The 26592-nt window shown below is 35.3% G+C and overlaps 1 protein-coding gene across 3 annotated transcripts in view; it reads right to left on the bottom strand.

Moving 5' to 3' along the window:
* GRID2 (glutamate ionotropic receptor delta type subunit 2) overlaps positions 1 to 26592 on the bottom strand; it is a gene marked incomplete at its 3' end in the record, with an annotated part of 1358095 nt that overhangs the window by 270788 nt on the left and 1060715 nt on the right. For all 3 annotated transcript variants that reach the window (XM_081252684.1, XM_081252683.1, XM_081252685.1), the window contains one exon: positions 13152 to 13290. In XM_081252684.1, the coding sequence (XP_081108810.1) occupies positions 13152 to 13290 (139 nt within the window). The remainder of the gene's footprint in view (positions 1 to 13151; positions 13291 to 26592) is intronic.

Raw genomic sequence — 26592 nt, 5'->3', positions numbered from 1 at the left:
TCTTTCCATCTCTGAGTGAATTATCACATATTTGTCCCTATTAAACTTCATCTCACTTCTAATCACCTTGTTTAATTTGTCAAGGTCCTTAATGAATTCTTACAGTGTGGTTCTAGTCAATAATCACCCCTACTCATTATAAAGTAATCTGCATATTTAATAAGCTTACTCCCTATTCCATACTTCAAATCAACACTGAAAATGTTAATTAGAGTCAGGGCCAGTGCTGACTTATGGAAAAAACTTTATACAATATACCCTCCAAGGCTGAAACTGAACCATTGATCAGTACCACACAGCTGGGCCACTAACAAGCTGTGAAACAATAATACACAATATTACTACATAAAACAATGACCCAAATAAAATACAGTGTGGATTCAAATGAGGAATCAATAGTAATTTGTAATTTTTTTCCCTATAAGGTCTTTGAAGGAGCTCAAAACATTAATCACATTATCAAATTATTCATAGTGGAAAGAAATAACTAGAGAGGAAGAATTTATCAGAAATAACAGTAGGGCTAATTTAATAGTCTATTTGAAGACCCAGTGAAATGTTACTGTCAAAATAAGGTGGAAGGTCATTGTTTCAGTGAAGATTCTAATGAATCTTTCTTACTAAAACAAAAATCCTCGCTCTTCATAATACAGAGCAGGGGACCAAGTGTCTATTGATAAGTTAAAATTTCCCAAATACAAAAGATATTTTCCTTCTTCGCAGTACAGTAGGTCTCTGGATTTCTCTGAAAAAGATTTTTTTGAATCATCCAGAGAAACTATCCTCTATTCCCAGTTAGGTATATAGCTTTTTTGAGAAATGTCAACGAAAAGCAGATATAAAATGCATGTCTTAATGCTCAGAGTCAGGTCTTATTCACAGTCACTCACATTATAAATATCCGGACTGTTTTTTAAATGTGCTCCCTACCCTCCATTCAGTAGCAAATGTTGAGAGTTCTGCATCCCTCTCAGAAAATGACAATCGTCATCGGAAAAAGCAGTCCAGCCAGCTGGCTGCAGATCTTGTTATTTGCCCTCTTGGAGACTTGCCATGATCTAGGGCCTCTGGTGATTTCCAAGCTTGTCCTTATGCTAAAAGATCAGGGTTGGAGAAATAGGGGCTGTAGTAGGGGTGTGTGTAGTGAATGTGTGCATGTGTGTGTGTGTGTGTGGGGGGCTGGTGGTGATGGAGGAGAAAGCCATTAAAAATAAATTGACTATCTTTAGATGATAGGAGCTTGTGGAGGAGCTAAGAGAACCAGAGAACTAATGGGGTCAAGCAGATACCTAGCGGAGGGTGGAGGTCAGCACACCAGGATCGCTGACAGGATGGTGTGCTGCACTGGGAAAGGAAGGTGGGACAAGAAAAACAGAATGAGAAAAATGGTGAAAAAGAGTTTCCTTTCAGACTAGGGTTTCTTTTATTGAGTAATCTATGCGAATATATTTTTATCATTATCTTAGATCTGTTTAATAAGATACCTCATTTGTGTAGTTGATATAGAAGTTTATAGTTGAAGAGACACTGAAAGTAACTTAATTCAAACTGTGGGACAAATACTTGTGGAGAAGGAATGGATCACATTTTCAAAGACGGAAAACTAAGGTACAAAGTGGTTTAAAAACGTACCTTATTATTCAGAAGCAGGAAAGAGACTTGCACACTCAAAGCTAGGTCTCCAGTCCTCTTTAGCAGTGCTCTGCTGAACAACTCTGCCTACATATTCCACTGTCACCCAGGTCCATCACTTATTCCATTGTATACACGTACCACATCTTCTTTATTCTTCTACATTAATGTCCCGAAAGCCTGCCCCATGTGCACTGGCTCCTCTAAAACGACTGAGCAGAGTGCTCCCAAGTATAAGAGTTTTACCATATTCTCATGCTTGTGGTAAATGGAAGTTATTTATTTGGCTGACTTCAGGTAAGGCAGGAAAATAACAAGAAATAGAGAGGATACAGGAATTTATATTCTTGAGTACTTAATTTATATTCTTGAGTACTTAATAGGTTTTTAGGCTTAGATGACTAAGGCTGAGAGAGAGAACGAGGTGAGGATTTGCCTTGTTTAGAATGATTCAGCTTGTCCAGAAGAAGATCATTTTAGGGGTTGTGGGAGCTTATTAGTTTGGCAAAGTTTTCATCTCGGTGAGCTCAGTGTAAACAGAGTGTATAGCAATGCTAAAACAGCCCTGTTCCTGGGAGTCACAAATAAAGTTGGAGACAACTTTTAATTAAATCCTCACTGAAGAGTGGCTTTGAAAGACCAGCATACTTCTGAGAGTTTTTGTTTTCCAAAAAGAAAGACAAAATTCTGTCTATAACATCTAGATGGCTATATATTTATAAAACATCCATCACTGTAGTACTTAAGGGCTTTGACAAGTAAGCCATTTTGACACTGAACAATATAGAGTAAGGAGATGAATGTCTTCCTCTGTCTGCCATGACTGTGTACTCTGGAGCTAAGTTTATACAATTCTATACTAAACCAAAATATAAAAAGCAGTATGAATCAGGCCCAGCTCACTCCAGCCACCTTGATTTTGGCTGTTCCTAATAAAGTGTGCAATTCCCTGCTGAGAGCTAAGAAATAGCCTCCTACTGAAAGACTGAAGTAGGTGAGACACTAAGGAAACTGAGAGAACATACCATTCTGGGCTCCCTGTCTTATCCTGGAATAAAAGGACAAAGAAATGGCTTTCATATTTCTTTCTGATTTCTTATGAGGTTATAAACAAGTCATGGAGTTCCATAGTCTCAAGCCAGATTCTAAGAAATCCTTTTCTGGTTCATTCATTCAATGAATATTTACTTGTAACCAACTGTGTACTCAATAAGGTACTACATAAGGCCCTGTGTTAATACAAGTCATAAAACCACCCTCGAGAACATATATCATAATTGGGAAGGTAAAACAAGTAGAATAATACTCCAGTACAAGGCTAGATGTTGCTCAGAGTGTAAACAAGGTAGATGTAAAGGCATTCAAAAAAGGGAGCCACTAAATTCAGTTATGAAAACTCTGTGGAAAACTACATAGAGGAAGTGGTATACAGCTACAGGTTACGAGAGGGGTCATTAAAGATGAGTTAAAAGAGCACACATGCCCGACAAATAGATATCCTGACCTGGGTTTAGTGTTAGTCACTAAGGGTAGCAACTTAATCTTCATAATAGTTAAGCTAAAGTGAGACAACAGAATGAACCATTTGGCTAAGTCCTTATTTTTTTTAAAACATCTTTATTGGAGTATAATTGCTTTACAATGGTGTGTTAGTTTCTGCTTTATAACAAAGTGAATCAGCTATAGGTATACATATATCCCCATATCTCTTCCCTCTTGCATCTCCCTCCTAAGTCCTTATTTAGGCTTAAGATCAGATAAGGCTTGCTGAGAGACAGTTTTTTACCTTTGAGGGGCTTGGAGGATTAAGGGGCACGGCAAGAAGACAACACCCATGAAGTAGGGCAGGGCGGTGGTAGCTGTGTCAGAAACAATAACAGCAGCAACAGGGAATTTTGAGGTTTAGTTGAACCAGGTACAAGAAATAATTGAGTGTATGAAATTGTGGACAAAATGGTAAAAAGAAGAGTTATTAGTACCACCAAAAATGAGAGTGAAGGGAAGAAGAGTTCAAGGAATTTTACATGAGCTCCTGGGAGCAAGGAGAAAATGGAAGCAAATCCTAGGTAGGGTGTGTCCAGGAACTGTGCTGTTATTTATGTCTTTTTTCCCCCCATTTATTCTTTATACTAAAAGTTATGAAGTTGAACCCATTCTCTTCTTACTCTTAGGGAAAATAAGGCTTAAAATAATTACGGAAAATGACAAGATCATTTGCTACTAAGTGGGAGAGATTTTAAATGCAAATTTATTTGAATCCATGGCTCTGGTGTCTGTTTCTAGGATACCATGCAACTTAGAAATATCTGGAATTGAGTTAGCTAAATATAATTCAGCCATTAGTTCTTTTCTGCAAATCTTTATTTTTCAAAGAAACTTATCATGATACTGATGGTTTTCATTCATTCATGTATTCACGAATATACTATTTATTTATTTATTTCATTCAGTAAAGATTTAGTGTATTTGCTAATTGCAGACGATATGACCCACTGGTGAAGACAGAGGTTCTAGTGCCAACTGCCGGGGTTTACTACCCTAGCTTTCAGTTCTGTCATCTTCAAAAAGGAGATGAAAATAATATATCTCTCATAGGGCTATCATGAGGATTAAATGAGAAAATCTACGCAAAGCATTAGGAAAGTGTCTGTCACATAGCAAGCACTCATTGTTAGCTGCTCTTATGAATACTCTGTGCCAGGCACTCTGAGAAGGATTAGGGGAACAAATACGAAGGTGACATAGTCCTTGTCTTTGAAAAATGTACACTCTCAAAGAGAAGACACATGTGTAATCACTAATTGTACCTGAGCTAACAGAAGATGCCAGAAGAGAAGAATGCAGTTCTGGGTCATTTCAGCAAGTGGGAACAGCATGGAAACTCCAAAGAAGCATGAAATATCCTACAAAAGTTTGGCTTGACTGGAGCATGAACAAGTGTGAGAATGAATTAATTGGTGCTAGTAGGCAAAAAAGAAGCTGATTAGCTTTTGAATGGTTTAATAAGCTCTGCTGATGGAATTGAACTTTATTTTGATAGAATGAGGTAATAATGGAGGCTTTAGAGCCAACTTTAAGGATGTGAGAAGGTAACTGTCTGGACTCTACACTCTGGGGGGTAAACTTGAATGGGAAGATAATGGATAGAATGAAGCAATAGCTGAGGTAGGAGAAAAGAAAATAATAAGTAGAGCTGCGGGCAGGGAAAATCAGGCTCTTTTATTGCCTCATATCTATAGAAGAAAAAAACTAAGAAGAAAAGCAAGATTTAGGGAAAAAAAAGGTGGAGAAGAAATAGGAGGGGAAAATAGAGTTAGCCTCTACCTCATTCTGAAAATAGTTCACTAATCAAACAATGTAATCCGCCAAACAGGCTAAAGCAGAAAAAATCATCTGAGCATATAAATTGATGGGAAAAAAAGCATTTGACAAAATCTAACATCCATTCATGATAAAAACACACAGAAAACTAGGGATAGAAAAGAATTTCTTCAACTCGACAAAGAATACCTACAAAAACCCTACAGCTAACCTTACACCTAATAGTGAAAGACCGAATGCTTCCCCAAGACAGAGAACAAAATAGAGATGTCTACTCTCACCACTCTTATTTGACGAAGTATCAGAAGTTCTAGTCAGCACAGAAAAGGCAACAAAAGGAAATAAAAGGCATACAGGTGAGAAAGAAAGAAACACAACTGCTCAGTTTTGTAAATGGCATGAAGGTTTACATAGAAAATCCCAAAGAATCTACCAAAACTCCTAGAACCCCTGAACTCACATCAGGATCACAAGATAAAATCAGCATATAAAAAAACATATTTTTATACTAGCAATGAATATGTGGATGCCAAATTCAAAGATCCAATACCATTTATAATCACTGGGATAAAAATAAATACTTAGGTATAACTCTACCATATATAAGACTTATATGCTATAAATTACAAAATGCTGATAGAAGAAATTAAAAATCTAAATAAGCAGAGAGATATACTGTGTTCATAAATTGGAAGACTCAACATAATAAAGATGTGAATACTCCCCAAATTGATATACAGGTTTAATGCAATTCCTATTAAAATTCTAGCATTACTTTTTTGCAGATATAGACAAGATCATTCTAAAATTTATATGGAAAGACAAAGGAAGTAGAATAGCTAAAATAATTCTGAAAAAAAAAGAGTAAGTGGGAGGAATCCCTATCCTCAATTTCAAGCTACAGTAATCAAATCTATGCTATTGGCAGAGAGACAGATACCTAGATCAATGGGACAGGACAGGGAACTCAGAAATAGACTCACACAGTATGCGAACTGATTTTTCTTTACAAAGTGCACAAGCAATTGAATGAAGGAAAGATAGTTTGTTCTTTTGGTTTTTTTTCAGAAAACGCTCCTGGACATTTGAATATCCATAGGCAAAAAATGAACCTCAACCTAAACTTTACACCTAGTACAAAACTTAACTCAAAATGGATGATAGATTTAAATGTGAAATGTAAAACTATAAAAGTTTTAGCATAAAACAGTTGAAAATTTGGGGGACCTTGGAGTTCCTTGAAGAGTCTTAGACATGATGTCAAAAGTACAATCCATAAAAAATAATTGGTAAATTTGACTTCATCAAAATTAAAAACGTTTATTCTATGTGAGACCCTACAAAGAGGATGAAAAAAACAAGCAATAGACTAAGAGAAAATATTTGCCAACCACATGTCTGACAAAGAACTCGTATCTAGAGTATGTAAAGAACTCTCAACAGTAAAAAAGCAACCAGTCCAAATAGAAAATGCACAAAGATGTAAAGGGACCTTTCATGTAAGAGGATATAAGGATGACAAAAAACACATGAAAAGATGCTCAACATCACTAGTCACTAGGGAAATGCAAATTAAGATGACAGTAAGATATTATTACATTCCTATCAGAAGGGCTAAAATTTTAGAAAGTGACAGCACCAGATGCTGACAAGGATGCAGAGAAACTGGCTCCCCCATATGCTGCTGGTGGAGACGTAAAATGGTGCAGGCACTCTGGAAAATAGTTTGGCAGATTCGTAAAAACTAATCACACACCTACCGCACTATCCAACAATCACACTCCTGGGCTTTTATGCCAGAGAAATGAAAACATCCACGCAAAAGCCTGAGCATAAATGTTCTTAGCAGTTTTATTTGTGATAGCTAAAAACTGGAAACAACAAAAATGCTATTCAATAGGTAAATTTTAAACAAACTGGAAACAACAAAAATAGGTAAATACCACTCAGCAATAAAAAACAATGAACTACTGATGCATGCAACAACTTGGAGGGACCTCAAGGGTATTTTGCTGAGTGAGAAAAAAGCTGATTTCAAAAGGCCACATATTGTATGATTCAACTTATATAACACTCTTAGAATGAGTGGAGAACATTAGTGGTTACCAAGAGCTGGGGATGGTGGGGAAGAAGGTGTGAGTGTGACTATATAGGGGTAGAATGTGGGAGATTTTTTTTTTTTTTTCGGTACGCGGGCCTCACACTGTTGTGGCCTCTCCCGCTGCGGAGCTCAGGCTCCGGACGCGCAGGCTCAGCGGCCATGGCTCACGGGCCCAGCCGCTCCGCGGCATGTGGGATCTTCCCGGACCGGGGCACGAACCCGTGTCCCCTGCATTGGCAGGCGGACTCTCAACCACTGCGCCACCAGGGAAGCCCTGCGGGAGATTTTTGTAATGATGGAGTAGTTCTGTATTGCAGTGGTGGTTAGAGATTCTAAACTTGTGATAAAATGGCACAGTGCTATATGTGTACCTAGTACCCATGTCAATTTCCTGATTTTGATACTGTACTGTAATTACTGAAGATGTAACCATTGGGGGAAACTTGGTGAAGGGTATATGGAATATCTCTGTGCTATAATTGCACTGACTTTGCAACTTCCTGTGTATATATAATTGTTTCAAAATAAACAGTGAAAAGAAAGTTTGCTTAAATATTAACAGAACTTACTGCTTTATGACAAATTATGGATTATTAATGCTTTGTCCTTCAAAATTTTACTCTACTTTCTAATTTTCTCAAAATAGCCTTGTGTTACTTTTATAAGAAGAAAATGTATTAAAATGGAATAAAAATGTCTTATTTCTTTTCTGATGGCTCAAGGCTAAAAGTAATTAATAGGCAGGATGGGGTCCAGGAATAGCAAACCTGGAGATGCAAATTTTTGGCAAAATTGCATCTGAAAAGTAGCCTAACCAGAGTGATTTCTAGAATTTCCTCACATTAGTAACTCTCTTCGTCCCTATCTATTTACCTAAGAGGTAGTAAACCACATCCTTTTTTAAAATATCTTAAAAAAATAAACTGAGGCAATATCCCTACATTCACAAGAAATGCAAATGTTAGCCTAGAGATATAAAGTTTCTCAAGCCAGATTTCTCTTAAATTACCCTTAATCCTTAGATATTTCCACATAAGGAGCCCATGAAACAAGAAGATATGTGGATCAGGTTTATATCAAGTAGAGACATACTGTTAAACGCCATAAATATACGTTTATTAGATACCTGCAATGCGTTTCCATATGCTCCTCCATTTTTTCTCTCTGGCCCATCCTCCTCTCCACAGATAAAGCTGTCTTTCTTAAATGATGTCACTCTTCATTATCTCCAGGAAAAACTCCAAATTCCGTAACAAGCTTTATCATGCCCTTCAAGATGTGGTCCTACCCTCCTTTTCTATTTCACTTCCTGTCACCCTCACGTCACCTATCTCAATCCATGAAGGAAATGAACACATTTTGATAACCAACCCTTTGCTAGATATTCTCCTAGGAGTTTCATACCTCTGCTATAAGCCACTCCTTCAGTATGTTGAAATTTATCCTTTAAGATCAAACTCTCCGATGATACATCAGAGAACCTCTGTGATGCCTAATAGTTTTTTTCCTCTCTCCTCCCCTTCTCTCCAAGCTATTGACTTAAATCACTCCTTCCCTGTGTTCCTACAGCATTTTATAAATAATTTATCAGAGCCCTATGTCATTGAATTCTACACTGTTATCTCCCCGAATAAATTGTGACTCAGGGATAATACCTAAATACCTTCATAGACTAAATGCCTAGCACAGTGTTTAAATATCTACAGTTGACCCTTGAACAACGTGGGTTTGAACTGTGAGGGTCCACTTATTCATGGACTTTTTTTCATTAAAATCATATATGTACCATAAATAGTTTTCCTTATGATGTTTTAATAATATTTTCTTTTGCCTAGCTTATTTTATTGTAAAAATAAGTATATAATACATATAACACACAAAATACATGTTAATTAACAGTTTATGTTGCTGGTAAGGCTTCAAGTCAGCCGTAGGCTATTATTAGTTAAGTTTTGGGAGATTCAAAAGTTATACATGGATTAGCAAAAATAAACAAATGGGACTACATCAAACTAAAAAGCTTTTGCACAGTGAAGGAAACTATCAACAAAATGAAAAGGCCACCTACTGAATGGGGGAAGATATTTGCAAATGATATACCTGATCAGGGTATATCCAAAATATACAAAGAACTCATACAACTTGACATTAAAAAAACAAACAACCAGATAAAAAATGGTCAGAGGATCTGAATAGACATTTTTTCCAAATGATGTATAAATTACAGACATTTAACATACAGATGGCCAACAGGCACATGAAAAGATGCTCAACACTACTAATCACCAGGAAATGCAAATCAAAACCACAATGAGCTACCACCTCACACCTGTCAGAATGTCTGTTATCAAAAAGGCAACAAGTAATAAGTGTTGGTGAGAAGGTGGAGAAAAGGAAACCCTGTGCATTGGTGCAGCCACTATGGAAAACCGTATGGAGGTTCCTCAAGGAATTTAAACCAGAACTAGCATACGATCCACCAATTCCACTCCTGGGTATTTATCCAAATAAAGTGCAAATACTAATTTGAAAAGATTATGTTCTTTTGAATTGAAAAGATTACGCACCCTTATGTTCACTGAAGCATTATTTACAGTAGCCAAGAAACAGACTCAGAGGATAAGAGATCAGATTTGTGGTTACCAGCTAGCCACCTCTGCCTCTCCTGGTGTGGAGAAGTGACTTTGAATTTTGTGAATAAAGATGTGGATGGTAGATGTTTGTTAATGGAACAGCAGTTGGGCTGGGAAAAGGTACCCTAATGAGCACTGCTTCATTTAACGATGAGCAAATCTCATGAATGTGAAAGATTAAGAAGAATGACAGTGGGTGGTTTTGTGAAAAAAGTTTTTGCTTTTCTAAGAAAAATTAGACATAGAATTTTCCAAGAAAGTTTGACATTAGTTATAAATGGAACTTTGAATGTTTCCAAGAAACATTACAATTATGTTTACCAACACAGCTGAAGCATGAAATTAGAAGCTATCTTTAAGTTTGGGGAGAGAATCAGGTCTCTTTTAACTTATTTGGCTCTGATGTTCCCCTTTCATAATCAACCTAGTGAAAAGATTAGAAGGAAGGGGAGATTCATTATACCCAATGTTGACTTTTAATAATGTGAGTTGGCATTAGAAAGAAATAACTTGTTAAAAAAATGAAGGTTCAGTTATTTTGGATTGTGGGAAACTACACCTGAGGGAAACATCATGTGCAATTAGGATCTTTTTCCATTAGACTTTACTTTAGAAAATCCTATGGGTGTAAAAATTTGATAGAGGCTTTTGCTCCCACTGCTATTGCATGAAAGTCTAGATACTAACGAATGCTGGCAAAGTTGTCATGACTAAATAGCTCAGATATACACACACCATGAGGCCTGCAACCTCGGTGAAAGAGCGGCTCAAGCAAACAAATTTTAAGAACAAGCGAGAAACAAATTGTAAGATAAAGAAAAACTTCAGTAGGTAAAGTCATGAATTGGTATTGGACTGATGTAGGTTAGATTTCCAGCTCTGACACTATTCACTGTGTGCTAGTGAGAAATTCCAAATTTCTGTTTCTTGATCTACAAAGTAGGAATCATAGTAGTAGCTGTATTATTAGGGTAATTTTGAGTACTAAAGGGGACATTATATATATATATATATATATATATATATATATATATATATATATATATATATGCTTAATAAATTCATAATAAATTCTCAGTGAATAATATCCATAATTTTTATTATTTATGATTATTGTTGTCATATGCTGCATAAAATCAGTTATTTAAAATGTTCTTCATTCATTTATTTTAAAATGTTTCGAAGTCAGATCTGAGCTACATAGTAAAAACCTATGTACTTTAAGTACACTTAAAATATAACATGTTAAACAAAGTTGACAAGAAGTATATTAGTGAGATTAAAATACTCCATTTAAATTTTTAAAACTATTTTTCTTAATGTGATTTCCACTGACTGGTCTGGCAAGCAGTCTTACCCTGAGTGGCAGGTATCAATTATAGACGTAATTAGCTCATGCTGGGATATATGCCTACAGAATCGACCCAACACAAAAATCTCCTAACTTTTGATACTTTATTTCCTCAGACAAATTGAGGATTTGAATAATGTCATCCTTTACATCACTATTCTTAGCAATGAATGAGTCTATGACACATCCTTTATAAAGTTCCCTAAAAAGCAACTGGCCATACAAATGTACAAGGGTGTGGAATGGGGACTAGTGTGGCATAGTTAGAACATAGATTCAGGAATGAGACAGATTTAAGGTCTGGTCTTTAGTCAATCACTTATTAGCTGCATGATTTGAGGCAAGTTACTTATCTTTTCAACTTCAGTTGTAAAATGGGTTATTAATAAGTAGTATGCATTCTAGAAGATGGTTGTAAGCATTAAATAAGCCAATGCATGTCAAACATCTAGTACAGGGCCTCCCTGGTGGCGCAGTGGTTGAGAGTCCGCCTGCCGATGCAGGGGACACGGGTTCGTGCCCCGGTCCGGGAAGATCCCACATGCCGCAGAGTGGCTGGGCCTGTGAGCCCTGGCCGCTGAGCCTGAGCGTCCGGAGCCTGTGCCCCACAACGGGAGAGGCCACAATAGTGAGAGGCCCGTGTACCGCAAAAAAAAACCCACAAAAAAACCCATCTACTACAAAGTTTGGCATCTTGTGAGTGCTCAATAAATGTTAGTTATTATTTGCACAATTTTACTAATTCATTGATTTCTTGGGCTGGGACGTTGTAAACATTTTCATTATTGCTTAAAATAGGACTCTGATGGGGTCATCAGTTTAAATTTTCCATGAGCTTCACTCTGGATCACTTATAATTTATGTCACACGTAGAACTGGCTACAAGGGTAGTAAGTTAAAAGCATATGAAGGCTCTGCACCAAAGAAATGACTGGGAAAACAACTTGAAGACTATGATTTGATGAGAGAAGTTGGGAACATCATTTTCATAAATGGATGAAATAATTGACTATTAGTAGCTGAATTTTGGGGTTTCAATTTATATACACAAGCAGTTGAAGAAAATACCCTATTTCTTTTTAGATCATTAATTCTTGATTTTATTTTAGTATTGTGCTATAATAATTTTGCAACTACTAATGGAATTCATTTACATACTATTTTAAAGGCAAGAAGAATTCATGTTTTCTCTTAAGGATGAAGTAAATCCCTAATTAATTCCTTGACAAAATTATTCTAATCTTGAACTGTCAGCTTTGTTGAGAAATAAATGCTTTTTAACTTTTCAAAAGTTCAAACTACCTTGATTTTGGATTAATAAAATTTTCAGAAAATTTTTTCCTAAAACAATATACAGAACACTATGTTCTAATAAGGCAGAGGCTGTACTGTGGCACTGACCTGACCTTATGGCATGAAACCACATAAAGAAAAACTGGCCATGGTAAATCAAAGGCCTTTGGAGTCTCAGGGCTCATGGGAAAGTCATTTGTGAAATGAAGCACTGACTTAGGTAGCTTTCAGGATTCAAAAGTACACTATAATTAATGGCAATTTACCACCACTGCAGCTGGAAAAACAGCAGCAATAATACTCACATTAGCTATAATGCAATGAAGAGACAGAATGTGGTTTTACCTCTTGATAGCTATTCTCATTCTCTCTCTCTCTCCCTCTCCCTACCTATCATCTATCTATCAATCATCCAGTGTCTACCTAACTATTTACTCACACAGTGCATAATGGGACAGACTCAAGGCAAAGACTGAGCATCTCAAACTTGAAATATATATATTTTAGTATGTATCCTTTTCCTTCTTTTTAATAGTATTGCCCAGTCATATTTTACAGAGGTTAAAATTCTGAATATGTGTTATCCTTCCAGGAAAATGTGGGAAGCAATGTCCAAATAATACCCAGAATTTTACTGTATAAAGAATGCTCTATCAAAAACTGTACTCTCAGGAGTTGGACTATGTTGTGATGTCTGCACATCACAAAATTAAGCCTTTACTCAAAAGGAAGTTGTAAATTTATTAACAGACGTCACATAGCTTTGGCCACGCCTGTCATTTCTCATACTTTGTATCAAGTGGAATCTTTGTCTACTTACTGGATGGAGCTTTCAATGCGGGTGATAGTGAGGAAAGCAGCAAGGTTTGCTGTGTAAGATGAGATGACAATCAAAGCAAATAGCCACCAAGCCCCCATCATCATTCGGGTAGCCAGAGTTGTGTATGGGACTTCCCCACCTGTGGAAAGAAGCAAAGAGAATAAAAGAACGTCAACAAGTACTTATTGAGAATCTGAAGTCATACACATTCAAGAGCAAGTTAAATTTTAAGTAATGAGAAATCTTTCACATAACATCAGCATGAATCTCTGTATTTTGCTTACGTTCATCACTTCATATTTGAATCTGGTTTATGAGACTATGTGAGACTCAGTCAAACAGAAGCATGATAAATATTTAGTATAACATGCTTAAATGATATTTCTTCCACCTTGTTCTTCAACCCTAGAATTACCCTCTTATTACAACCTCAGATATACACTTTATATCCAAGGGCTTGACTATTTACTAGTTAGGAGATATTAATACTATTATGCTTATATTTAACATAACTTTTCAGATTTCTAGTTTAATAAATAATATTAAAAGATTATTTTTTGTTAAATTCCCTAGAATCATAGGCTATTAATAATCTTGGGAGAACACATATTACTATTGGTTTCAGCATCATAACATGTGTTTTGATCTACTCCTAATTGACTCACCACTCTTTTATAATCTTGTTGTAGAATCTTCTCCATCTTCTAAATGTTGGTGTGTCCTTGGGCTCAGTCTTTAAACTGTTTCTGTTCTATCCACATTCCAACCGCAGCTAATCTCAAGTCCCCTGATGTTGAATATTATCTACAGTATACTTGGATGCCTCTCAGATTTATATTTCAAGCTTTACTCTCTCTAGAGACCTACAGATAAATGCCTACATATCTTCTACTTGGAATTTAATGAGCATCTGAAATTTATCACATCTGAATCAGAACGCTTTATTTTCACACTTGAATTAACACCCCAGTCTACACTACTTCAGGGAATAGCACCGCTCTTCACTCTATTTCTCAGACCAAATACTTAGAAACTTTCCAACATCCCATCTGGTAGCAAGTCTTGTCACCTTTATCTTCAAACCAAATACCAAATCCTACCTCATCTCCTCACTTCCAGTGCCTGTCACATCTTCTTTTGACTGTACTACTAAACCATTTAAATGGTTTACTTGTTTACATTCTATGCACTACCACGCCTAAGTCTGTCTCGATGCAAAACTGATTCTACGAGGCCACCATCACCCTGATACCAAAACAAGAAAAGATGTCACAAAAAAAGACAACTACAGACCAATACCACTGATGAATGTAGATGCAAAAATCCTCTACAAGATACTAGCAAACAGAATCCAACAGCACATTAAAAGGATCATACACCATGATTAAGTGGGGTTTATCCCAGGAATGCAAGGATTCTTCAATATACAAAAACCAATCAATGTGATACACCATATTAACAAAGTGAAGGATAAAAACCATATGATAATCTCAATAGAGGCAGAAAAGCTTTTGACAAAATTCAACACCCCTTTATGATGAAAACTCTTCAGAAAGTAGGCATAGAGGGAACTTTCCTCAACATAATAAAGGCCATATATGACAAACCCACAGCCAACACTGTCCTCAATGGTGAAAACTGAAACCATTTCCTCTAAAATCAGGAACAGGACACGGATGCCCACTCTCACCACTATTATTCAACATAGTTTTGGAAGTTTTAGACACAGCAATCAGAGAAGAAAAAGAAATAAAAGGAATCCAGATTAGAAATGAAGAAGGAAAGCTGTCACTGTTTGCAGATGACATGATACTATACATAGAGAATCCTAAAGACTGTATCAGAAAACTACTAGAGCTAATCAATGAATTTGGTAAAGCAGCAGGATACAAAATTAATGCACAGAAATCTCTTGCATTCCTATATACTAATGATGAAAAATCTGAAAGAGAAATTAAGGAAACACTCCTATTTACCACTGCAACACAAAGAATAAAATACCTAGGAATAAACCTACCTCAGGAGACAAAAGACCTGTATGCAGAAAACCATAAGACACTGAGGAAAGAAATTAAAGATTATACAAACAGATGGAGAGATATACCATTTCTTGGATTGGAAGAATCAACATTGTGAAAATGACTATACTACCCAAAGCAATCTACAGATTCAATGCAATCCCTTTCAAACTACCAAAGGCATTTTTCACAGAACTAGAACAAAAATTTCACAATTTGTATGGAAACACAAAAGACCCTGAATAGCCGAAGTAATCTTGAGAAAGAAAAATGGAGTTGGAGGAATCAGGCTCCTGGATTCAGACTATACTACAAAGCTACAGTAATCAAGACAGTATGGTACTGGCAAAAAACAGCAATATACATCAATGGAACAGGATAAAAAGTCCAGAGAGAAACCCATGCACATGTGGTAACCTTATCTTTGATAAAGGAGACAGGAATATACAATGGAGAAAAGACAGCACCTTCAATAAGTGGTGCTGGGAAAACTGGACAGCTACATGTAAAAGGATGAAATTAGAACACCCCCCAACACCATACACAAAAATAAACTCAACATGGATTAAAGGCCTAAATGTAAGGCCAAACTCTATAAAACTCTTAGAGGAAAACATAGGCAGAATGAACACTCCATGACATAAATCACAGCAAGATCCTTTTTGACCCACCTCCTAGAGAAGTGGAAATAAAAACAAAAATAAACAAATGCGACCTAATGAAACATAAAAAGCTTTTGCACAGGAAAGAAAACCATAAACAAGACGAAAAGACAGCCCTCAGAATGGGAGAAAATATTTGCAAACAAAGCAACTGACAAAGGATTAATCTCCAAAATATATAAGCAGCTCATGCAGCTCAATATCAAAATATCAAACAACCGAATCCAAAAAACCCAATCCAAAAACAACCCAATCCAGAAGACCTAAATAGACATTTCTCCAAAGGAGATATGCATTTTGCCAACAAACATATGAAAGGATGCTCAACATCACTAATCATTAGAGAAATGCAAATCAAAATTACAATGAGGTATCAACTCATACCAGTCAGAATGGCCATCATCAAAAAATCTACAAACAATAAATGCTGGAGAGGGTGTAGAAAAGGGAACCCTCCTGCACTGTTGGTGGGAATGTAAATTGATACAGCCACTATGGAGAACAGTATGGAGGTTCCTTAAAAAACCTGAAATGGAACTACCATATGACCCAGTTATCTCACTACTGGGCATATACCCTGAGAAAACCATAATTCAAAAAGAGTCATGTACCACAATATTCACTGCAGCACTATTTACAATAGCCAGAACATGGAAGCAACCTAAGTGTCCATGGACAGATGAATGGATAAACAAGATGTGGCACATATATACAATGGAATATTACTCATCCATAAAAAGAAACGAAATTGAGTTATTTGTAGTGAGGTGGATGAACCTAGAGTCTGTCATACAGGGTGAAGGTAAGTCAGAAAGAGAAAAACAAATACCGTATGCTAACACATATATATGGAATCTAAAAAAAAAAAAAAGGTTCTGATGAACCTAGGGGCAGGACATGAATATAGATGCAGACATAGAGAATGGACTTGAGGACACGGGGAGGGGGAAGGTAAGCTGGGACGAATTGAGAGAGTGTCATGGACATATATACACTACTCAATGTAAAATAGATAGCTAGTGGGAAGCAGCCGCATAGCACAGGGAGATCAGCTCAGTGCTTTGTGACCACCTAGAGAGGTGGGATAGGGAGGGTGGAGGGAGATGCAAGAAGGAGGGGATAAGAGGACATATGTATACATGTTGCTGATATACTTTTTTATACAGCAGAAACTAACACAACACTGTAAAGCAATTATACTCCAATAAAGATGTTTAAAAAAAATGGACAGAGGATCCCAATAGATATTTTTTCCAAAGAAGACATACAGATGGCACAGAGGCACATGAAAGTATATCCAACATCACTAATTATTAGTGAAATGCAAATCAAACCCACTATGATATATTGCCTCCACCTGTTAAGATGGGTGTTATTAAGAAAAAAAAGAGAGAGAGAAAATATTCTTTGGTGAGGATGTGGAAAAAAGGGAACCCTTGTATGCTTTTGGTGCAAGTGTAAATTTGTGCAGTCACTATGCAAAAGCTATGGAGGTTCCTCAAAAAATTAAAATTGAACTGCCATGTGAACCAGCAATTCCTCTTCTGAGTATATATCTGAAGGAAATGAAATATGCATCTCAAAGAGAGAACTGCACTCCCATGTTCACTGCAGCATTATTCACAACTGCCAAGATATGGAAACAACTTAAATGTTCATCAGTAGATGCATGGATAAAAAAAATGTGATATGCATTTAAAGACAAGCCACAGTAGAACACACGCACACACACGAATATTATTCATCCACAAAAATGAAAATCCTGCCATATGTGACAACATGGATGCACCATGAGAAAATTATGTTGAGTGAAATAAGCCAACCACAGAAAAACAAATGCTGCATGATTTCACTTACATGTGCAATCTAAAATAATCAAATTCATAGAAGCAGAGAATACAATGGTGGTGGTCAGGGGCTAGGGTGGGAGGTATGGGGGAAATGAGATGTTGGTCCAAGGGTGCAAAGTTTCATTTATGTACTATGAATAAGTTCTAGAGACCTAATGTACAGCATGGTGACAACAGTTAGCAAAACCATCATATACTCGACACTTGCTAAGAGGACAGATCTTGAATTAAATCTTCTCAACACACACACTATAATTATGAAGAGGTTATAGACAAATTATTTAGCTTGATTATGTTGATCTTTTAACAGTGTATACAAATATTAAAACATCAAGTTGTAAATCTTAGTACAATTTTTATCAGTCAAATATATCTCAATAAATTTATTTCAAAATGAGGATAAAAAAAGAGAAGATTGATAAATTTGACTATGGTAATACTTTGTAGTTCAAAACCCATCATTAAGAAAGTAAAGACAAGCCACAGTAGAACATATTTGCAATACTCATATCTAACAAAAATTTCATCAATGTATATTAACTTCTATAAATCAATAACAACAAAACAGACAATAACTAGAAAAATGGGCAAGAGGTTTCACAAAAGAAGATACCAAATGCCCATTAAATATGTGAAAAGGTGGCAACCTCATTAGTTATTAGGGGTACACAAACTAAAAGAAAAATGAAATACCACTACATAGCCAACAGAATAATTGAAATAAGGAAATATACAATATCAAGTGTTGGCAAGGATGTAGAGCGACTAGAATCCTAGTAACCTGTTGATGAGATTGTAAATTGGTTCAATCACTTTGACAAACAATTTGGCAGCATCTCTGAAAACTACCATACACATACCTTAAGACTCAGCAATTCCACTCAGGTACATACCTCAAAGAGGAAAATGTGTACACTGAGACATGAACAGGAATCTCCATAGCAACATTATTCATAATAGCCTCAAACTGGAAATAGCCTAAACACTCTTTGAGGATAGAGTGTATAAAGTATGGTATATATATATATATATATATATATATATATATACATACACACACATATGTATTCATATAGTGGGATATTATATAGCAATGAAAATGAACAGATTTCAGTTATATATAACACCATGAATGGATTTCACAAACTAAATTTCTGAGTAAAAGAATGCACACTGTATGATAATTGCTCTAAAACAGGCAACATGAATGGTAGTGTTGATAATCTCATGAGTGGTTACCTTTGGGGATATAGACTAATGGTTGAGGTGGGGAAATGGGGGCTGTGTCATGGGTAATGTTCTATCTTTTCCTCGGTGGCAATTACACTGGTGTTCCATTGCTGGTAATTCATTGAGCTGCACTTTTAAGTTTTGTGCACTTTTCTGTACTTAACTCATATCTCACAATTAAAAACAAGACCTAAATAAAAGAAGTAAAAAGAGAGAAGGGTGAGTTTAACAAAGACCATTTTTCCCTTCCTTTGTTTTGTTTTTCTGTAGCCACAATTTGAAAAAAAAAAATTGTATTTTCATAGATTCTGGATGCTAGGAGACAGGTAAAAGATAAAAAAATACCTGTTAAATTAAAAACACAGCCCCACATTGCTAAAACCATGTGATATGGATACAGTCAATTTGTGTGTCACCCCTTTGTTTTTCTCATGTCTACCACATTTGGCTTCATGTACTTTTGGTTTATTTTTTGTTTACTAAATTATGTGATTGATACTTCAGGGGCTTTGTTACTATTTTTAATACATCAATGTATATGAATTGCTTATCTGCTCAGCAAAAAGGAAAAAACCAAAAAACAGGAACATAGTGCATGATTTGAATAAGGAATATATCACGATTCTTTAAATATATATCATTTTAAAGTATATACACTAAACACCATTTTTTGGAGGCCTCAAAAATGATTACTTTTCATTTTGTACTATTTTTCTTGTTATCTACTGATTTCACCACAGACTTAGAAAGGTGTTTAAAGAGGAAATGTTGTCTGGATGACTAGTCATTTGTCAAAGAGCATGAAACAATATGGCCGTTGAGTCACGCCTGCCACTCTGTAGTGATGTATTAGCTTTTAATGTTTTAAAATAATTATAGCAGGGCCTTAGCCACTGTACAAAACCACTATATAAATTCTAGGGCCATTATCGATCCCACTTTTCAGGGATTCAATCAATTAGTGGTTCTGAGGAAAACTGTACCCATTTTACCAGTCTCACCAGCATTTAAGTCCAAAAGGTAAGCAGCAGTTGTCAACAGAAATCAAAAGTAAAATAGATCTCATGAAGTTTTTAATTACTTCTGGAATTTCTAAGATTAGTTCCTAAACTAGGGCCTTATGCATATGCGCACCATTATTTCCACAAGGTCAGAAAAGGCTAATGCGTATTCAATCAATATTAATAAAGGTAAGAGAGCCAGGTCTAAGTCTAAAACACATTTTAAAGCTCCAAAATGCCATTCATTTTGGACCTAGTAACCTGTTAACGACCATTGGAGATTAGTTTTAAATTATAACTCACTTATTGACTGTATAGTAAGACTTACAATTTGATAGAGAAGGAAATTATTTAACATTATGAATTCAGTCTTTCAAAAACAATAGTCATCTTCTCAATTTTGAAATTATTTAGCCTGTTTTCCAGAGTTCTTAGTCTTAAATTATTAGGAGGATATCTTAAGGAGCAGAAAAGAAAAATAAAATTTTCTCCACTTTCTTTTCAGTATATTATTTTGAATAATAGGTTGGGAAATGGCTAAAGGAATGAGATTCTGGTGTGCTGGTGTTACAGAAGATTTATTGAGATAAAATAAACACATTTATTCAGTATATGGGCTCTATAAATTCAGATAGATTTCAGTAAGTAATACAGATCTGTAATTGAAGAACACAAAATAATTCATATCGTAGTAATTTCCACAACACTGCTGATTGAATAAGCAAATGTGTATGAAGAAAGTTAATGGATTTCTGTGTTTGTCTGTGAATGCAAATACATAAGCTGAATGCATTTCAGAATTCCACATGAAGCTTAACTATAAAAGACTATCTCCTCCTCTTACTCCTCCTCTTTTTCTAATGAGCTATTTGGGTGTGGTTTCTAGATTTTCTAGGAAGTTCTAAAGGCATTTTTAATCTAGACTCCCTGTAGTCACTGAGTCAGGGATTTGGGTTGAATTGACGAGCAATGGAAAAATCAGAAAACATGTTCAAATTGCTGGGCTCAAGTGGTAAATCAAACCCAACAAAATAGGAAGGGGGATCAAGAAGGAAAGGGGTCAGGGTGAAGTTGCAAAATAAAGCAAAATAAACAAAAAACTTATTAAGCTCAAGCCAAAATCAGGAAGTAAGAGATTATAAAACAAAGGTCAGGAAAAAAGTAATAAAAGCCTCTATTTGTTGAGTATTATTAATGCACTAGGCACTACGTTAAGAGTTTATAAGTATTTTCTTTTTTTTTTTTTGCGGTACGCAGGCCTCTCACTGCTGTGGCCTCTCCCGTTGCGGAGCACAGGCTCCGGACGCACAGGCTCAGCGGCCATGGCTCACGGGGCCAGCCGCTCCGCGGCATGTGGGATCTTCCCAGACTGGAGCACGCACCCGTGTCCCCTGCATCGGCAGGCGGACTCTCAACCACTGCGCCACCAGGGAAGCCCTATAAGTATTTTCTTATGTAATCTTCACCACAGTTTTATGAAATGATTAGGAAAGCTGACTGGGTTTCCTTAGCCAAGGTCAAGATCATAGAGTAGGAACAGATGATTCATGCTCACTGGCTCTCACAGACAAGGGAAAAGACCAGGCAGGGAGTGACCCATGTCAGAGACTCTAGGAAGCTTGATCCCAAGAATCATGGTGTCTCTTCCTCCAAGTACATTTCTTCCATCAAGGGTTCTGATTTATTACTGCTACTTCATTTTCTCCCTTTGTTCTCCTCAGTGATAAGAATTAACAGGTTTATTGTGGGCTGACAAGGCTAAAAACTTAGGACAGATTCAAGCAAACAAAATTAAAATAAATGAATAAGAGTTTAGATATCTATAAGAATTAGGAAAAAATCCTCCTTATTTTGTCTTGGAAATAATTTACTAAGACCAAGATACTTTTTTAGATGATGGTAGGAAGCAATCAACTTAAAACATAACCAGTACAATTAATAGAAGACTTTGGAATATGTAACATATCAGGGAGGTGATATTTCAAAGACAAGAGATTCTAATGATGAACAAATAATAGAGAAAATAGGAAGGTGAAGGTCTCTTTCCTCAAACTTTTCTGGAAGGTGGGCTGTGATCCTATATAATTAACTCCATTGTTTGGATAACTGAGCAAGTTCTTTTGTCATTTCTCTATTTTAATGGTGATGTATAAACTTTTTATTGTATCAGTAAAAAATTATGAGCACAATTATTAAAATTATAAATATCTATTATTTTTCTTTTAAAATTGTTTTGACAAATAACTTTGTAACTAACCTTAGACACAGTAGGTTATATACAGGTGAATAAAACTTTAATGTATAAGTTTTACATACAAACAAAATGATGAGTTACTCTTTTGTTTCCCTTTTTCCTGGAGACATTCATTCACCTTGGTTCTCCACATAGGTTTATTGAAAATAGAAAAAAAATATTTTTTGCTTCTTCCAAGTTTCACAGACTTAGAAATTTCTTCTATGCACATATGGCAATACACAAGAGACCCCTGAAATTGCTTAAGAATTCAGGCTGCTATTTGAAAACAGACATGCTGGGAGATTTTTATGTGATGATATTATCTGAGGAATTGTTATTAATATTAATTATAGTCATATGACTAAGTTCTTGTGCAATTTTCTGCAACTTTTTAAAAAGTTTCTTTTATCATGTTGCTCATGATACAAACTAATTCTAATTCTAATATGGAATGAACTTTTCAGCAGACAGATCCTTTAGAAAATATTGGAGAACTGTAGGCAAATAATGAAATCCAAAGAAATCAAATTAATCATTGACAGTCATTTTTGTGGTTTAATACAACTCTTCACAACACCTTTTAGACTTCTCTTCTGCCTAATAATCTTTGGTGGCTCTGGAAGTAATAACTTGAAGATTATTTGATGTTTTTTCCTTACAAATGAAATTTTTAAAATTGTAATGATTAGATGAGCTATTTTAGGTAAATTTTGATCAGCTGCTTTCTTCTTTTGTTCTCTGTTCTCTTTACAGAGCTGTTGAATTTTCCCCCGCAATTATCATTTTGAACACAGCCTTCCTTTATAGTTAGGTATATAAAAGTTTTGCTGCTGTATTTTAAAGTATTCTAATAGCCTCACTGTATTACATAGTATAATTTTATACCTTTATAAACACCAGTAATATGCACTTAAATGGCTGAGCTAACTTTCAGTCCGGTTTTCAGCACACTTTTGTTCAAATAACTTAGTCAGCATTTTGTCCAAATGACTTAGTCAGTACTTCTTACATGTTGCAGTGTTGTCCTGCATTACATCCAAGCAATTTCCTCTGTCTGAGTATGTTAAAGCGTCCTCAAATTATCTAGTGAAACACGGAATGTAAAGCTATAATTATGTTATTAAGTTATTATTATTTTCTAAATAAATCCTTTAAAATTCTATGGAAATGTATGTAATTTTAACTGTTATAAATGTGTAAATATGTAATATGGTATGATGTTTGGCTGAAATTATCAAAAGTCTTTGAACTGTACATATACATATCATTTAACTCAGAAGCTGCATAACTAAAATAATTTCTTAAGAAAATAACCATGGATGTGCACAAAGATTGAATGACTAGAATGATTTTTCACAATTTTATAAATATTCAATAATAGGGAATTTGGCAAGCAAATTATATATATGTATACCCACTTATAATACGGATTCTTATATAGACTTATAAAGACTTATATAGTAAATAATGCTGCAGAAGAACATCTAAATGAACAAACAGATGTTCAGGATGTACTGTGAAGTTAATTATGAACACATTATATACAGTAGGAAACCACTGTTATATATTAATATATTTTCTGTATACTAACACCCACTCAGGTGCTAAGTCCTACCGTGTACACTTCTAATCACTCTCTCTTTTCCATTCTTACTTCCATTTTTGCTGCTGTAGTGGTTAATGTTTTTCAGGCCTGCACTACTTCAGCTAGTCTACTTCAACAGTCTCATAATCTCGAAGCCATCCTTCATACTGTCTCTAACTAGCACAGATCACTTAGCTATTTGGATGAGTTGTTATTGTTGCTTTAAATAAAGAACCCATATATTTAGTAGTGTTTCATACTTTTATATTTATAAGCATAAATTCTAATCTAACACAACTTTCATTGTGATTAACAGTTACATTCTGCCAGATCATTTGCTGATAAAAGTCTAACTTTCATCAGCATGAATAAAGTATTTAATTTAGGAGAAGAAATGACAATGCTTAAATTGATGAATAAGAAGTACTTCTTTTTTTTTTTTTTTTTTTTTTGCGGTACGCGGGCCTCTCTTGTGGCCTCTCCCGTTGCGGAGCACAGGCTCCGGACGCACAGGCTCAGCGGCCATGGCTCACGGGCCCAGCCACTTCACGGCACGTGGGATCTTCCCGGACCGGGGGCACGAACCCGTGTCCCCTGCATCGGCAGGCGGACTCTCAACCACTGCACCACCAGAGAAGCCCAAGAAGTACTTCTTAAACTTGAAAAAAAATAATAAGCCTAAAAATTGTTGTAAGCTTAAACTTCCACATTTTCTGTGTTAAAGGGAGGTTTTCCAGTGAAAGCATCTTGATAAGAAATAACATGTCAAATTAAAGATCGAAAGTGCTAGATCAAAGCACTTAAAGATCAGCCTGGGAGGATCCCTGTAAGCTTCATCTGAGTCTTCAAACCTCTCAGATTTGCTGTAGGATTCCTACCAGCACTTTGGGTTTTTTTGTAAATCAACAGTGAATTAAAAATGGGAAATACAAACTAGAGAATTATAGAATACAACACTTTGGAAATGCTTAACTTATGAAGAGACAGTTTAAAGATTGGAGCTAGTGGCATTTTTTTTTCTCATAACCTATCTGTAAGAAGCAGCACAGCCTCTGTGCCCTTCAGAGAAATTATCAAAAAATCATCTGCACAGAAGCAAAAGAAAGGGGGGAAAGAGCTTTAATAATATTCAAAGTTTTTTTCTGTAAAGTTTGTTTCATTTTATTTCAATGACAGACATTGCAATTCAAAAATTAAATCTATATTTTAAAAAAGGGGTATAATACCTTTATTCTACTTTGCTTTGCTCATTCTTCACTTCCTTTGAGTTCTCTGATTTCAAATATTTTTAATTATAGCATTGCTAAAAGCCTTGTAAAATAGATTAGACACAGAAAATGCACATCTAATAACCACTGTGTTTGCTGGCTTGTTTTTATATCATTTAAAAATTGAGCTGCATTTTATGTCATAAGGGAAATGAAAATATAAAGATCTGCAATTTAAAATTAAAATGTCTCATATTTTGTAGGAATATTCAGCTACTACTTAAAAGCAAAGAAAAAATAAACATTTAAACATATATTATTGCTTTGGAAAATCATATACTTTTGGTTATTTTCTGCCACCTGTGTATTATACACTATTTGTTTTCAACTTTATCCATTATTGCTATGAAGTTTATTAAACTATAAAGACATACCAGGAGGAGGTATTCTCCTAAAGGAGAATATGTATGTACTTAACATGTATGTAATATGTTAGTTTATAAACTTATAATGCTTCATGGTGTTATTTGTTTGATATATGAAATTATTTACACCTTGGATATGTGCTTATGTCATTACACTTTTCTCAGTTGATAAGCTACCTAAATTCAATGACAGCCTCAGTCACAGATTTGAGGTTTAAACTGCATTGCAGTCAAGTCTTGGAGTGAAACAAGTATAGCCAGCTTGCAAGTCTGACCTCTGCAATTACTGTTCATTTTCTAAGCTTTCCTGGATATAAAGGCATGTTAAATTGCCTTTTAGTGCCAGGAATGACTTTTTCTCAGCCAGATTACTCTTCTTTGGTTCATCAGTTAGATATGTATTCTATTTAATTTAGTAGCACAAAAGATACTCATTCCAACTTGAAAGTGTCCATCCTGGACATTGTATGTGGTCAGCTTCATTATCTGACATTATTATTAAAAATGTGTTTGTGCTACTAAAGCAAGCTTTTAATGCTTATCTTTTTTAATGAATTATTCAGGTCATCAAATATAATTTCTAACTTTCTTAACCTAATTTAAGTCAGCATTTGTAGAATGTCAATTGGGTCAATATTAGCTCAGAAGAAAAAATTAAAAATCAATGAATATCAGGGTGAACATTTTAATTTTTACTCTTTAACCTAAACCATTTCCTATATTTTGAGGATTTAATATTAAAGACTCACTTTAAAATATTTAGTTTTTCAGAATTGTCACCTATCTATACAACTATTTACAACAACAATAAAAGGACCAGTTGCACTATTTCTTGGTGTCAACAGAAGATTTGACCTTGTTTTTCCTATAGCTTAAGGATTAAGTATAGCCCCAATGGATGAACTGTACATCATTTTCAAAAGAAGGTTTTCTGGAGGATAATGCTGAGTGTACAGATTCCTACTGTGACTGAAACTAGTGTCTATTTAATCTTATACTCCAGATGTCCTTTTGTGACCAAATCGCTGTGGATTTAAAAATCAAGAAATTTTTAAACCAAAGAACTGGCCTTGACAAGGAAAACTGGGAGTAGAATGTTACTGATTTTTTTTTTTTTTCTGTGAGAGAAGCCAAAGAGTCTGGTGCTATTATGAATGTTAGTAGATTTCAACATCATTTTGGATAAAGGGAAGTATATATAAATTTCAAATGAAGAAAAGTAATAA

This window comes from Mesoplodon bidens, assembly GCF_964165515.1.
Source record: "Mesoplodon bidens genome assembly, chromosome: 1".
Taxonomy (NCBI): Eukaryota; Metazoa; Chordata; class Mammalia; order Artiodactyla; family Ziphiidae; genus Mesoplodon; species Mesoplodon bidens.
Note: the sequence above shows the minus strand (reverse complement) of the source record. Positions and strands in the feature narration are given on the sequence as shown.